At 36.1% G+C, this 17,238-nt stretch overlaps 1 protein-coding gene across 15 annotated transcripts in view; it reads right to left on the minus strand.

Moving 5' to 3' along the window:
* Window positions 1-17,238, minus strand: part of MAGI2 (membrane associated guanylate kinase, WW and PDZ domain containing 2) — a 739,872-nt gene that overhangs the window by 80,761 nt on the left and 641,873 nt on the right. For 12 of the 15 annotated variants that reach the window (XM_057422529.1, XM_057422525.1, XM_057422519.1 and 9 more), the window contains 2 exons: window positions 11,700-11,731; window positions 7,417-7,606 (listed from right to left, as the gene is read on the minus strand). In XM_057422529.1, the coding sequence (XP_057278512.1) occupies window positions 7,417-7,606; window positions 11,700-11,731 (222 nt within the window). The remainder of the gene's footprint in view (window positions 1-7,416; window positions 7,607-11,699; window positions 11,732-17,238) is intronic. The other 3 variants (XM_057422520.1, XM_057422530.1, XM_057422517.1) reach the window with 1 other exon arrangement.

Genomic DNA, 17,238 nt, shown 5'->3' on the forward strand with positions numbered 1-17,238 from the left:
ACTTTTAGGTTTGAAAGGACACAAGCCTTTTCTCTTGGTTATCCAGCTAGAATTACTCTTTGGAGCTGCTGTGAGATTGCTTCATCCTGTGTTTCCATTTCTGCTTGCAGTCAACCTAATATTCCCCAGAATTGGCCTGGAGTAGCAAAGTGAAAGCACAACCATGCTCAAACTGTGACAAACTAGGGAACAACTTGCTATGTTAAGATAGCCATATATCTTAAGTAATTTAGCAGTATCTTTTTTGTAAGCTATTGTTTGTTATGAAGCGGAAGTGCCTGTCAATAGGCAGCTCCATTTAAAGCTAATCTCATTAAGTCTGAACTGGCTTTTGCTCCCAAATAGGTGTCTTGTCTTTGTCATGGAGAACTTCATACAGAATCTCATGGTGTTAATTATTATCTTGTATTAAACCATTCAGCATCTAGCACTTGTTTGCATTGTAGTTTAGGAATGAAACTTGGAACTGGGCTATGCTGAAGGTGCTGAATCAGTCCTCAAAGTTCTTAAATGTATGATTACACAAAAGATAAACCTAAGTGCAGACATGATTTTTTTTTGGTACCTACAGCAAAGCAGTGCTCATTTTAGGAATAATCTGCTGTCAGCAGTCTGGGTCTATGCAGTACAGGATATTTGTAATGATGTCACTGGCACTTTGAATACTAGAATAGAACCTCTAAATAGCTGTGCTTATGTCATAGACAAACTGTTAGTAGAAAAATTCAAAAGAAGAAAGATCTGGGAAGAACATTTAACATGTAAGAAGGGACTTTGTTAGCAATGTCTCCCTATGTCAAATGCAGCGATATAGGTAGTTCTTTCCAAAACTCACATAGTTCTGGGCTCAAAGACCATGCAGAACAGCAGCTTCCAAGTGAATAGGAAGAACAACTGGGAGTGGTCCTCAGTCAAGCAGAATGCATGCTATTGTGCACGTCCTGGTGCCTTCTATCTGATAAAAATAAACTGATTGATCCAGTAATTTTACCAAAATTACTGAGATCTAGCAAGCTTTGTTTTATAAAAACCTGTCAGTTATTTTTATAGGAAACTAACCTTTACACAAGGTGATTTAAAACTTTCCATTTACTTATTATTAAATTCATTTTGACATTTTCTAAACTCTTACTATGTTAAACCTCCTGTCTCCACTTGTTAAGAAACGAGGCAGCAGAAGGCATGTTTGGAGAGGCCAGGACAAAGAGACCAGCCTACCCAACACTGCCATCAGGAACACACATTCAAAGTGCACAAAGTTCTAGATTGTTGGCATAAGATTTCTGTATTCTCCATATAAAGCCTTTTTGGTTGAAATTCTGCAGTTGCCATGAATAGTTGTAGTCCTTTATTGGAAATAGGAATGAAATAATTACAAAGTAGAGTTTGAATGTATAATAAAATACTTGGTAAATTCATTGTATTAATTTTTTTAGATACAAGAATCAAGAACATAAAACTAAAAAGCCTTCTTCTGAACTGCTACTTTTATATAACTATAACTGAAATAAATCTCCCCTAAGGGGAGTACTGTTTGTGCTCTGGAAAGCAAAGATGCAGCTGTGCATTTCAAGAATCTTGCTATACATCAAGGTTCTTTCCAATCAGAGGAATGCAAAGCCAAGATTACTTTTGCTGTTAGAACAGTAAAATGCTTGCACATCTGGCTTCATGTTTAATCTAAGATATATTACACTCTTGGTTTTGAAACTGAAAGCTGCAAAATATTTGTGAAAACAAATAAACAATAAACAAGACCTGGGACACAATCCTGACCGCAATGAAACCAGTGGTGAAAATAGCAGACTTCTTTGCTGTCAAGATACAGCCCTAGGTCCACAGTTCACCTACAGCATGGCACATGGGGCATTCTTATTTGCACCAGTGGAGTTGCTGGTAGTATCTGGAAGAAGAATTATGCTGTTGAAATACAGGGAAGGTAGTATTCATTGTATATACTGAGTTATTGTCTGGATTATACTTTGTTGAATTCTAATTAAATGGAAGAAAGCTATCACTGGGAAACATTTATATTTCAGCATCCCAGTCCTAGCCATGCTTCAGGTAAATAGGAGTCTTACAGATGAACAGAATGAATATGATCCTGCTGCAATGTCCTTTCCAAAGCTGGGCAAGCAGCAGTTTGAAGTGGCACACAGGCAATGAAGTTCCTATTGGTCTCATGCACCTGTGAACAATTACTCGATGCTTACAATTAATTTTTCTTAAACCATTACTTTGACTTCTTAAGTACACTGTACCACTTGCAGATTAAAATCTATTTGTATACCTTTTAATAAAGTGTAAACTGTTCAAGAGAAAGGAATACAGTATCTTTAATACCACCATCAGTTGTAAAACTGACACTTCATATTAGCATAGATTGTTTAGGACCTACTTTGCAATCCAAGCAATCAAAATCACTTTATATCCACAGTACTGTGATGATGATATTCTCATAATTCCATTTGAAAATGCTTTTGGTTTCACTGTCAGTTCTTATAACCAACAAATCCATTTTGTCATGGCGAGTAACTCTTTCTGCAGTCTTGAAAAATACAATATTATTTGACATTAGTCTGCTAAATCTACTCTCTTTTTGTTATGTATCATTTCTCATTAAAAAAAAGGTTATATTCATTTACTAATACAAGTTTTTAGACCTTCTCTATGCTGTTGCTTATGGGGTATCAACAGTTGCAAGGAAAATGACAACCTGTACTGTTTAGAAATTACTTTGAGAAATTACCTTCCTATAACTCAGTTGGTCATGCTCTAGCATAAGGAGTACTTTGGTAACAATAAGTAATACCTAGAAATATACCAGTACTCTTTTATTTACTAAGTGAAGTCAGGCATGTCTTATTGATATACAGGGAAGTAAGTTGTGAATAGAAATATTGACAGATATGGCAAACTGATCCCAGGAAAATTTGAAACTAGAACCTACTTTTCTGAATTTATAATCCCAAACCCTTACCACACCTCTTCCCCCTGACATTTATATTTATATTTATTTATATTCATATTTGTATAATACTTCAGAATACTATGTATTTAATGCTATCATAGTGCTATGTATGTAAAAATATGCACACATATGTCTATATCCTTCCAAAGCACCAAAACCAAAATATGAATCTTTTTAGACAAGCGATGAGCAAAATGTAAAAGATTGTTAGAGGCAAGTTTTTGGTCAGGAATGTCCTGTCTGAACCAACTGCAGTAACAATTACGTGGAAAATTTCCTTCAATTTTTCAAGTTTGTAACTATGTATGTCTTCAGCCAACAATCGCTGACAAGAAAATTCTGCATAGCTGTAGACTATGCCACAGACATATGCATAGATGATGCATTCAGATCTATACATGTACTATTATATATATATTTTTTTATGTTCTATGCGTATCAAATTTAGGAAACTTGAGTATTTTTCTGCAAGGATGTTATTTTCAAAGTTACACATTATTAGTCACTATAATTCTGTCTCACAAATCTTTCTTATTGCTGATACTTTAATGATGCCCTGCTGAATACCTGCAGTAATATTTCAGAGGAAAGGTAGCCTGTGAATATGTATTTCAGTGCTTGTCTGTGACTCTTAAAGAAAGGTATTCATAAGTCTGCATAAGAAAACACCCTTATTTTATAAAGGCTAATAAAGCTTATGCTAATACATTTGCTATTTACATATTTCACAGCTGTTGGTTGACTTTGCTTTCTGGTTCTTTTCCAATTTGTCTAAATCTCTACAGAAAAAGAAAGTAAATTACAGTGCATAAGACAACTGATGTATTTGAAAGGAACTTGGGAAATTCATGATACAGTGGTCAGAGGAGAAAATACAATGGAGATTTTGAAGGAAGAAACCTTTATCCTTCCAGTAAAAGGTGGAATTGTAATTGTTCAGATTTCACTTTTAATGAAAGCTTATCACTGTCTAATCTCATTCTTCTTACTGGCATTTCTGTGTCACATCACCAGTCTTGGAGTACCACACTGACTGAAGGACAAATTTAACTTAATTGCTAAAAAAATATAAATATTTTACTGCTTTCTGTGGCAGATTATAACCCCAAATTTTTATTCCATATTTTGTAAATAGTGAAATATTAATGTCATTATGATTCCCAACAACATTGCATCTCCTGTTTGACTAATGTCTGCCTACACAGACCTCTGGCCAGTTTGTTATAAACTGTGTCTTTACAATGAACAGAGCTCAACAGAAAATATAAAAGAGAATAAGGAGGATTTATAAAGGCAAAAATGTTAAATTCAGAATGAGTTCTCCCAGTGACAACTTTATAGGTCCAGTTACAGCTGTAACAACTGGTGTATATCAAGTTTTATAATTTTTTTCATTATTAGGAAATTCCTGATCTGATCCATTTTCTATCTTCTGTACCTAGGTTGCATCATTATCAGCAGAGTCACACTGTCATGCTCTTAAGAGTTTTCATAAGGAAAAAGGAGTTAAATGATTTGCCTAGAATTAATAATTGGAGGGAAAAAGGAAAGGGTATCCAGTTAGCGAGCAGGTCTTCTCCTCCATTTCAGAGTTCTGCAAAATAATGTAACAGCAGAAAGCTAGGTAGGTTCTCCTGAACAGGGAGAAGAAATGGGGGTAACTAGGGGAAGAGAGAAAAAAGAAAATGGAAAAGAAAGGCAGAGACATGGAGAGACATAGCTCAAGAAAGGAAAGACAAAGAAAGAAGAAAGCAATTTTTCTTCTTTTGCTTTTAGGCAACTGTTTTGGATGATGTGGTGGTCTTCATCAGTTGGAAAAGCCTTATGCTCCTTTCCGGCTGCTTGGAACTATTGTGCACAGTTGATGGGTGATGGCAGAGGCAGGTGACAGCTCATAGGTAAGAGCTGACAGGTAACAGCTAATTCATAACAAACAATTTTCTAAGGAGTTATGATTTACGAAGAAGAGTTGCACTCTGCTTTTGTACTAATGCATGATTTGATTTGTCTCCAAGCTGTACTAGCAGAACTGTCTCTACAAAACTGTTTCAAGTGTGGAGTCAATGGTCCTTTGTAATTCATATATGATCATTAAATAATGGAATCTCCATATAACACAGGGTCATGCAGGTCCTTCGTGTTCTTAAGGCGGAAAAACATTCCTGTAGAATGAAAACAATCCTTTTTTTCATAGAGAATTTCTGCTTGAAGTCCCTTTCTTGCTCTCATTAGGTAGGGATGAGCATATCTAACAGCCAGAGCAAAGGCTTGTGAATGAAGCTCCTCGGGTCTAGTTCTTGCTCTGCTTTGAGTCATATCACTTGTGCTCCTCATGGAACTACACTGTGATGCATAACTTGCTCAACCCCCTGATAGGGAAGCAGGAGGCTTTGATGAGGTCCTGGTGAGTGCTGACTTCAGTGAGATCCTCTGATAAAAGAATCGGCAGAAATTCAGAGCTATAGCAGTATGAAAATGAACTGTTTAGTAATAGAGTCTCACTGTGAGAAAAACAAAACTCAAGCAGGATCCCTTTCTTTCTGAGTTTTCCAGGTCATGACTGTTCACTTTTTTTGCACTATTTTTAGAAGATGAACCTTCTTTTTCTTCTGGTATTGCCAAGAGATAAGGCAAATTTTGAGATAAGAAGTACTTATAAAACCCCTCAAAGTAACTGAACTTCTCCTGTGTACTTTAAGTGTATGTCTTTACTGAAGATACCAACCTGACACAGCCATATGGTAGGAAACTAAGTGTGTATTATCTTGAAACTTTCCCTCTTATATGCTCAATCTAGATGACAATTTCTTGACTCAATAATGGATTTCCTGCCTGTTGTTTTTCTCTTCAGGAAACACTAGCACTATGTAAAGAATAAAAGCAATCAAAGTGTTGACAAATTGAATTTGCTGAAATGTGTGTTTATGGCATTCATGAAACAAAAATGTCAGGGAGAATAGAGATGTTTGGAGGCAGTTATTTATGACCAAGGGATATGAATGAATGCAGAAGAGATCTGATTGGAAACTATGGAATCAAGGTGTAGAGAAAATGTTCAAAGGGTACAAAGCATCAGAACCAAAGGGTGCGAAGCATCAGAAGAGAACAAATTAAAGCTTTTGGGATTAGCTGGAAAATCAGGAGAGCGCTGGAAATCTGGGAGGAGTGGTTACTGCAATCTTGTTTTTCATTCCTCACTTTCTTGGTTTGGGCATAGCAGCTTCTGGATTTTCAATTCTTATTTTGTCTAGGTAGTTGGATGAAAAAGGCTTGTATACAATATCCAGTTGTCTCTTGGACAGAACTCAAATCCAATTAAATCATTTAAACACAGGCTTTAACATAACTCCATCCTACAAGTTATCAGCTCTTCCCCTGGTGTAGTATATGCTCCTCTACATAGCAGACTGTATCAGTAAAAGTCTGGAGTTCATACCGGGCAAGCAGGTATGCAGAAATCTCATAGAAGGCACCCATGAATAATAATGAATCTCTTAATTCTTTTATTGAATGGCATAATAGATCTTTGGGTGTACTATATCATCTTTTGGGGTATAAGCCAATCTTTGTAGCTGACATCAGATCTATCTTCTCACAGGTTTATGAAGGGCAAACACGGATTTAGCCTATTTGCTTTCATTAATATTTAGGGTGATTCTGTAAATATAGAACTCTTCATACTGGGGATCAAGAGAAGAGGGAGTATAAAGATGTATCCCATATATATATATATATATATATATGGCATATATAACTTCACTGTCTTACAAAGATTTTTTTTTAATGCAGGAAGCCCATAATCTGCACTTTTCCACTCTTGGCTTGATGGCTTCAATTACAGAAGATGATTCTGACTCTGCTGAATGGAAAGTGCATATTTTGTGGTATATCCCCCCAAAAGCATGAGAAATAAAATCAAGATAGGACTCTTGATGACTCAGTCCTGTTTTGTGTAGATCTTCAAATAGTACTTAGTGCTGTGGGTTTCTTTCTACCAAAGACAATGCAAAAACGTCACAATGATTTTTGTAAAAACAGACAAATTTTACATTTCTTTAATCAATTTCACTTTAAAGTGGAAGTAAGTGAAAGGATTTTTTGTTGATAAATTCACAACCTATGGATTAACTATGAAGAAAACTAGCACACCAAACTGTGCTGGCACATATATGGTTCTTCACTAAGGATTTAAGTCAAAATGAGGAGGGCAAAAAGATAAGGAAAAAAACTCCTATGAAAGTCAAACTTCAGAATCTAGGCAAGATCTAGGAAAATACGCAAGTGTAGAGTTTTTGAATAATTTATAATGGCCTCTATTAGCTGTGACTGTAATTGCTTTCTTTAGATTACAAAAGTTAATTACAGAAAATTATGTCATCAGTGACATATTCATAGGTAAAGCTTAAAATATTAAATGGTCAACAGTGAACAGAGTTTTCACTTACGCCTACTTTCATAAATAGCTCTTGATTTCTCATACAGCTCATATGGGTCAGGTTTTCGTGGATCAAAGGCCTCTGTTGAATCGGGAAATGAACTCCTGTGAAGAGCAGGTGGGTAGGGAATATTCTGTGGCATAGCTGGAGCAGAAAGGCTTGTTTGAGGACTGCCTTGATTTTCCCATCGTTCCATCATCTGGAATAAAACCACACAGAGAATAAAGATGAAGTTTTGCAAAAACTGTGATTTCTACAAGGAGACCAAAAGCAGTGATTTCAATTGAAGATGTGTTTTGTAAAATTAGCAAATCTGTTTGGTGCCTTTTGAGATGACAGGTGTGTGCTGTGCTGTTCATAAGATGACTTGGTTAAATTTACTTATTAATTTGTTGCTTGTGGGAAGACATGATCTTTCTTGGATAATATGATCCCATGTGGATTAGGGCCCAGCATTACCTCTGAAGCATTTTGAGTGCCTCTCACAGAATGTGCTGAGCTATTAGAAGCTATTCTGCTAAAGATGGACTCTGTGGGTCTGTGAAGATACAATAATCAGGTTCATTAAAATCCATAACTGAAAGTAGCACCTAACAAAGAAGTGGTCAGACTGCGTAGCAACTGAATGATCTTAATGTTGTATGTTTTGAGAATGCATGAAAATAGCCATTTGCTCAAGGAGAAGATTACTGTGAGCAGAATTTACAGCTTCACTTGAAGGTGAGGAAAAACGGCAAAACAAAACAAAGGGAAAATTACTACAGCAGGTATTTGAGCATCTAGTGATAGTCAAATGTTCAATGATAAAGTACAAAAACAGTATATTGGCATCATCCAACCAAAATCCCAAGCACAGGATAAGCCTTTCAACACTTCCAGACCATCTACAGGTGAGAATTACACAGCGGTGTACATGAAAAGTACATGTGGCATGAAAGCCACCTCAATCCATGTTTTCTCCAAGACTGTCCTTAGTGGTCTCACAAGTACATGAAGCTAGAAAGGAGATAATATGATAGACTGTGCCAAAGAAGACTTGGGGATCTGAATTTTTCTTTTTGAAGGAGTTACCTACTAATTAAATTGCATTAGCAAATATATTTGAAGCAGCTAAGTTAAACAAAATACAAATGGTTAGCCCAGGAAACAAATATTTGGCTTTTCCTGTGACCCCTCCTGAAGCAAAGCATGGTAAAGCCTCCAGAAGAGTGTGTTCTTGCACATAAACCAACAATCACTTAATTATACAAAAAATGACTCTCGGAAACAAACTGAGCTGTAACTAAATACCAACGACTTCTAGTTTTATATCAGCAGTGCCTTATCAAAGTTGATTGCAAGTTTACAGCAACCTTGCTCTACAAATTCTGTGATTATCATTTGCCTTTAGTTCCTCAGTTTCAGAAGGTGTTTGGCTCAGCAGGTAGGCTTTGCTCTCTATTCTGATGATTAATAGGATCAGGCTTTTTCCATACCAAGCATGTGGACTACAGATGGCTTAGAGTCTTCCTCGTGAACATGCTGAGTAACTACCATTCTGCACACCACAGGTGATCTGACACTCTCAGCTTCGTAGTTCAAAATAAACAGAATATGGCTATTTCCCATTTTAAGCTGTCGAGGGCCTCATTCTTTATACAGAGTAGCATTATAAATAAGCTGTGCTTCTGTCAGAGTTTCAGCAGTAAGCAGGGCTGCTTCACTAGAAACAACGAGCAAAAAAGATGTAGGTATCTCAGTCAATCACAGGATGACTCTCAAGCACTACTAGTTCACATTGGGTACGTTATTTAAGTTGAGAAAGGAAAGTATTAGTGCTATGAAGTGCTTATAATAAAGATATGGAACACTATATTCAATATTTGCCAATGATGTTCAAGAAAGAGAAATTTATTTTGGGTCATATACAAAAGACAGCAATTGGGATGTGATATAAGAGGACACTATAGGTATATAGATCCTGTGCAATACAGTGACATATGGAGATACCTCAGTGGTCATCAAAATAGCTTAGGTACAGGAAAGTACCTAGGGTACTTTCAGGTACCCTTTATATCAATATAAATTTATCCTCCATGTTGGGTAAATCAGCCTATGTGGCAAGTCACATGTATGTCACAATGCTACTTCTGATGATAGCTCTTCTGACTCTAAAGGAATTTCCTCGCGTATATGTCAACATATCTACAGTATATCATTGTATCATGGAAATGTAAATTCAAAGGTCTCCAGAAACAAACCTGATTATGACCCCTATGTCTAAGGGGTCATAGAGCTCAGTACAAGCTCCTTATGATCAAGGAAAATGGAGAATTATGTTTAGGTTTCACTTTACGTTTAGGTTTTACCTTCAGTGAGGAATCTAAAATGGACAAGTCACTGAAACCAAACTATCTATCTCACTGCTAGAAAGCAGAGAGACATATGGGGCCCTGTCTATCTAGAAGTGAAAGTTTTCTAATTTCTTGGACAGTCCAGAGAAACAGAACACTTACCTCTTTCAGTGTGAAACTGAGTAACATTAAAATATTTAAAGAAGGCTTTAAAAGAGAAAGGAACATATAATTATCTTTGATGAACAAACTTTTCCCTGGAGGAAGGACAAAATTGAAGATCAACTGGCAAAACCCTACTGGGTCCCATATGTCTAATTGTGTGAAGTGTGAAGTTAAAAACTGAGTAAAACATTCTTACTTGTGGGTAATACTGCTACCATAAATAGTTACATGAACAGATAAACACAAGGGGAATTATATCTCCCAAACCTAGATTAATTAGTTAATAGTCACATAGTGTTTTGCAATGTGAGTTATCATAATACTAGCTCACAGATGAAAGCACTCTTGGGAATAAGTAAGCATGTTATTGAGCACCAGGCAGCATAATGGCTTGGTGACACTCAAGTTCATTTTGTACTAATCGAACTGTATTACCTATGATATAGATATATGCACTATATACATAGAAACTATAGAAAGTATCCATCAGCCCAGGTTACCCTGGGATGTTGAGCACACTGAGATGCAGTGCACACTATCCCTGAGCCGCTGTTTCAGGAAAAGAAGCTTGTCTCTTCTCTTCTAGCAAATGGCTCATGGTCCCCTTTTTGCTTTAAAGAATGGTGGGTGCTTCTCCACTGTGTGGCCAGAGCATCCCAGTCAGACAGGAACCTTAATGGTCATTTATTTTCACAAGTGTCCTGCTACTTAGATGAATAAAAAGCCTTATGCAATACTTATTTAAATGTATTGCATCCATCCTCTAACCTTTTACATTGAAACCACCACAAGCTGAAGCAATCTGATGGAGTTGCATCAGCTAATTAATTAGTTGCTATTTGTACTTGACAGGCTACAAAAATTATTTTTGTATTCAATAAACATGCCATGATCCTATATGAAACGATGTGAAATTGTCCAGATTCAACATGCACCTCATCCCCCTCACTCCCAAATAAGCAAGCTATAAATCCTTTAAAACATACTGCCATTGTTATTCGTATTGCTCTTAGAAGACTTCAGGCAGAGTCAGGGCTCTTTTGCTCTACACACCTCTGATGAAAGATAAGCACTACTTTAAGGTCTTTAAATGAAAAACCAAACTATAAAAAAACCAAAATAAAACAGACAACCGAAAATAGTAGCCTGCAATTTCTTTTTATACTGTTAATGTTGTCACAACTTCAAAATATTATATAATGTGGCATAACTGCTTACAGTTTTACAGTAGAAAAGATCTTCATACCTTGAGATTTAATGTTAAAATCATAGAAACACAGAAATGTTGGTTAGAAGGCACCTCAGTGAGGTATCTAGTCCAAGCTCTCACTTGAAGTGTGACTGTTTCCAGCTCAAGATCTACTAATGCAAGAAAGAACAGCAGTCACTTTAAGGATGTTAAGCTCAAGGTGCCTGTGAACCAGAAAAAGTGCAGGGTGTCCATTTTAAAGAGATCGCCAACTAGAAAGTCAACTAAACCGAACCCATTGCTGTGGCCTTCTGCTGCCTTCTCCTCCAGAACCCTCATTTCTGAGCTACTGTATTTCTTATTCTTGACATCCGTCTTAAAACTGACATGTTCCTTTCTCCAGACTGCTGCTGGCGGACTCCAAACCAATGGCTCTGCAGAGCTTGTTAGTGAGGCCCCCCCCCGATGCTGTCTCACCTGGAGTTGGGGCACTGCTGAGAGGCATCTGATGAGCTGGGAACAGGAGGGTTAGATGAAAGTCTACATAATTTTGCTTTGAATGGTACTCATAAACTCAATGTGTATAATTTTGAAAAGGAACTTACAGGCTTTGGAGTTTTCCATGGAGAAAAGAAACCTGAAATAAACAAAAAATAACATTAGTAGATTTTTTCTGATGCATAAAAGTGTGAGACTAAGTGGTATCTATGCCCCTGTTCTCATTCAAGTCTGTAGATAATATTGATATATATGAAAATTCTCTACACACAAGGGGTGAAAACACAAAACATGAGGAAAAATTTCTAAGAAAACATATATGTGTGTGTATATATATATATGAATATATATATATATGCAGCTGGAGCTATTGAGATCATTGCCATACTTTACAAACAGCATGGGATTAGGTTAAAATTAAAAGAACTAAGCAAAAGGACTTCCAAACGTCTTGGTGGACATTGGATAAGACACAAAATGACCTGGTATCGATGTGTCAAATGCAGTCGCACCTTTAAGAAGAAGCAATTCAGAACATCCCATCAACAAAACCTAATAATACAAGAGATTTTTTTTTAGCAGAAAAGCCTGAAGAAAAATAACTGGTTTATCAGTGTAGATAAGGTAGCCAGGTCTTGGAAGGATTGCTTGTTTTGACCATCCTGTTTTTTTGGTCAAGTGGTCAGACCTGACTACCTCTTCAACACAACTAGTTATCTCCTTTATTTCTGACTGATAGCTTGCTTTAGTGACTTTCATGAATTTCAGTTACTGTAGCTTATAATTGTTTAAAACTCCAGATACGGCCATTTCATAAAAGGAGATAATTTGAAATATTAATTGTAAACACTGTTCTTATCTTATGCAGCACGATGTTAAAAACCTTACAAAATATCAAGTTAAAGAAGCATTTCAAAGGATATTTGGTCACATTTTTAAAAATAGCAGCTTTCAGCATAGCTATCATTAAAAAACTCATTTTCGGTTTAATACTAGGTAAAAAAATAAAAGTCTCTGGACCTTCCTAAGTAAGATTAAAAGCCCGTAACAAAGAGTTCATTTGTTTTGTCAGAAACAGAAATGGGGTTTAAACTGAGACATCTAATACGAAGACTACTCTTTCAGTCAAAAATTTAATTAAACTGTAAAAGATGGATTAAACTGACTTTATTATTTCTTTTTCGAAGGTGAGTCTAGGAAAAAAAGTCATGGGAACACTAGGGAAATTACATTTCCACAGACAAATCACAAAAGGAATTGTATCTGTACACAGTATTTAAATTTCCTAGAATTCTGTGATAATGAGGTAATTTTTTCCTGCCATGATATCTAACTCATTTAGACTAAAAAAATCTGCCACAGAAAAAGAGCTTGAGCCATTTTCAGAGAAACACTGGCTGTTTTATAATGCTGATGTATAACCTGATAGTGCTTACAAACAAAAAGTACATGGGGAGAAGTAATCCTGAAAGGTTTATGTTTACTGACTCTACAGTGTTGGGATAGAAACTGCTATATTATCAAGTAGATAGATTTCTTTCCACCTTCAAATTCAAGCATCCTGTATAGGCCTGGCTTGTACATCACCTTCATATTAAAGATTCTGTAATGGAAACTTATTTAACAACATTTTGGATGGCAGATGGCTACCTTTTTATTACCTGCTATAATAAGAGTGGAAGTTAAAAAGCATTTTTTGCCTTGGAGCTAAAGATAAGACTTGAAACTTGCAAAGAGGTTTGCTGAAAAGTATCTCAGATCAACTATTACTCTGATTTGGTGTTCAGAAAACATCGTGAGAGGTAGCACTCCCTCCCCATTGGAACTGGTGCATCTCCCATAACTTACAGTCAGTAAAAATTATTCCAGATCAAACTGAAAGGTCATTTTTTCCTATTTATTTATTGTCTTCACCTAAAAATATGTTTTACCATCAATTAAAAATGTAGCATTTATGAATCAAATAAATAATGAAATATACATCAAGTAAAATCCCCTCAACTAACAAGAAATGAAATAATCAATTATTTTCCCAAATAAGGAGAATATAGACCTCTATTTAGCTTGGAGGCTGTGGGCACAGACTGCAATATACAAATGACCACATCTACACTCAAAACAAATAAAAGGCAATATTTATTCACACAGCATGAAATTATGTTAAGAACACTAATGAATATAGGATGCCACAGAAGCAGAAGATCCAAATCAAGATTTAAAAAAAAGTATTGGATATCCACGTGTGTACAAAAGTATGATAGAAACTAAAATATCTGAAGGTAACAAACTTTGGAACTAATATTAAAATCCATTCTTCAGATTTAAATTCAGTTATTAGATCAAGACTTTCATATAAGATAAGATGGTCTCTCACCTATGTCAAAGACTAGGTGCTAGACTAAATATATGAAGGCCTAGTTCCATTAAGCAAAACCAATCTTATACCTTTCATGTATTTCATGGCAATTTTAATGGTGCCTCATGTAACAATAGTATTCTCAGCTGAACTAAACATCCTTTTTCCCAAACTAAACAAACACACCTTTAGACAATGTAGGACATTACGAGTTACTGTGAGACTGGTTATGGATAATTACTGTGAACCAAACATGTCCAGAATTATCACTGGTATTTAAATACACACAACTGTTGCTGCAAATTCAAGAACTTAAGAGTATAACGTACATGTAGTACATTATAAGTGTAACAGAAACTTCACATGAAAAAGCAGAAAAGCAAAATGCACTTTTCTGTGTATTCTGCATGCTCCCTTTAAACTTTCACCTCTAAATATTGTTCTGCATAAGTATGGGCCCAAATCCTCTAGATGTAGAAAACTGAGGCTTGGAAGCTCACCCAAAGAATATATCTTAATAATGTGTATTTAGTGACTACTCAACAATGTTTGCCATTGGCAACCACATCTACAGCTGGCAAACAGAAGCAGTGGACTTTCCCTTAGTTTGACCCCACTTCACCACTCTGTATTTTCCCTTGACTTTCTGGCATTGGTTCGTAACATGCTGTGAGTATTCACCAGAGACAGTGGGATGCCACCTGAATGACAGCTGCCAGCAAACTAGCATCAATTCAGTATTGATTTAGAGGCAAGACTAAAATTGCTCTCCAAGCAGTGCAGCTTTCAACTTCTGACAAGTACTAACACAGTACTGATACTGCTCAAGTTTCCAATCATCTCACATCTAACTAGACACACATACTGGAAAAGCTCTTATAACTTCAGTATCCTGCTTCCAGATTTCCACTTTTCCCTCTCCAAACTCCCAACCTGTTCTGTCGAACTTGTGATGTCTTCTGTAATAACCTGAGTAGCTGAGAATATGATATACACATGCAATAAGCTGAGGTACAGTAACAACCATATGCTTTTTAAAAATCAGAATTACATTTCCTTATACAGCAGTGTTAGAAAAATTATTTTTACATTGTGTTTTAAATTACATTTACCACCTTTGAAAATGAGCTTCCCTGGAAATCAGAGCTGTGATGGTTTCTATGCTGTAACTTTACCAAAAAACACCAATAAGAAAAAACCAGATTTTGCACTCAAATTTATTTGGGGAAAAAAATTGTTTTCTTTTTTTCAGATCAAGGCAAATTCCAGCTTCAGTTTATTGTACTTCTCCTTTTCGATGAAGACATCCTATAATAAAAGATAAATCATATCACACTCATTTTATCTTCTCCTTTCTATATACAAATTTAACCATGCTATTGCCATAAATTATGCTTAATGATTTCATATTTCTTACACTTCAGGCAGTATTTTTTATTGGAAGGTTTAAGTTTTTAAAAGCAGCTTTTCTCAGTGAAAATTCTGAATTTGGTGCATTCCATAATATCAATAATTCAAAACCAGCCTTTGGTTATCGATCTGCTTCCATGTGGATGCTTTTTGCTACATTTCCATTTCCCTTCTTCTCTTTTGTATTGATTCCTGAAAAAGTTCTTAAGACCTGTGAAATTACAAGTAGTTCACATAAGTATTGCTAAACCACAGGAACTTTAATGATATTCCCCTCCGTGGCAGATGTGTTTGTATAATTAAACTGAAGCCCGGGAACAGTGTGATTTCTGCAGTGACAGCGTGTGGTAGTGCTGCAGGGAGGAACTCAACTGCATCAAAGATACAGCCTTTTAATCTAATGTTCAGGGCAACTCAACTGTCTCCACATCACTTGTCACACTGACGGTACAGCAAGTGCTTTGCCCATTAGCTTTCGCTGGGCTTCTTGGGTGCTATAAAAGCCTTGTTGCATATGGCTTCCTGAACAAAGCTATCCCAAGCAATGCACAGACCTTTCTCACGTAGATGCTTGGAAGTCAATGAACAGATGGCTGATGAGCACTCCCAGAGCATTAAGTGACTCCATGGGCATCTTATCAATGTCCATGTGACAACACTTCACTTCAGCAAAAGTTTTCCTTTCCAGAAAAGTTACTGATAAATGTACTATGCTTTTTCTTTCGCTTACTGGGATCTTTGAGATGTCTATCAGTTGCTTATACTGGAGCCTCAGTTCCAGGGGTGTCAAACACCCATTAACTTCAAATGGATGTGATAGTGGAGAACTTCTCTGAGAGTTTAGGCCCATGGTGTACATTGTTAGCAGGATGTATAGAACTGCTTCTTGCCATTCAGTTTATATCTGGCTTTTTCTTCTGTATGATTACCTTTTTTTGAGCTATGCTGATTGTATTAGGTGTACAGAACTCAAACTACAATTGAGCTCACTCATTAAGATGCAAAATGTCCTTTAGCTAAATTCCAAAAATACTGGTGGAAGAGATAATGTAGGGGTTTTGTTATTATTGTTGCTGCATACATAGAAAAAATATATAGCATTAATTAAATTATTCTTCAAATATTTTCCCCTTTTCAGGAAAACAAACCTAAATGATGAGAACAAATAAATTCAATTAATTTATATACTGTAGTAAAGAAAATCTTAAAGGAAATAAAGATTTTAAATAGATAGAAATAATACTTATGAAAGCACGGAGGTGATAAAAAGTTTGAATTGGTCATGTGATACATAGGGATTGGAAATTAGTAGTTCCATTTCTAATAAAGTCAATGATTACCATGTAGCATTTTTCAAAGGTCTGCCTTTTTCAAACAGCTTTAAGTATTGAGCTCTTATTCCAGCAACAATAAAAAGTTGATTTACCTTGAGATAAAGAGTAGCTGTAGAAGATTGGGAGCTCTAGTTCTTCAAGTATAGTTAGCTACTCCTGTTGTCAGCTGTCCTTCAGAGTGATGGTGCCATGCTGTGGAGGATCCATTTGGTCTTTGGTTGGAATGGCACCCGATGCAATGGGTCAAAAATCAACACATGCCACATCAGAGTGAGATTAATGAGCCATCATGTTTGATCAGGCCCATGGCAATACATATGGTTAGACTCAAGAGTCAGTTCTCTTGCAGTAGGATACATACTGACAGCTTGGCAAGTAACTGATGTAGCACTGTACTGCACTGAGATGGAAGGCTGGTTATAGAACTTAATCTGGCTACTGCCATAAAAGACAATTCAAAATTTTCCATAAAAACATTAGCCACAAAGGAGAATTCCCATCCTTTATTGGATGTGGAAGGAAAAATAGGGACAAAGGATGGGATGA

The sequence above is a fragment of the Pezoporus wallicus genome, unplaced genomic scaffold (genome assembly GCF_028554395.1).
Source record: "Pezoporus wallicus isolate ANWC-B61680 ecotype Strahan unplaced genomic scaffold, APGP_CSIRO_Pwel_v1 contig_3058, whole genome shotgun sequence".
Taxonomy (NCBI): Eukaryota; Metazoa; Chordata; class Aves; order Psittaciformes; family Psittacidae; genus Pezoporus; species Pezoporus wallicus.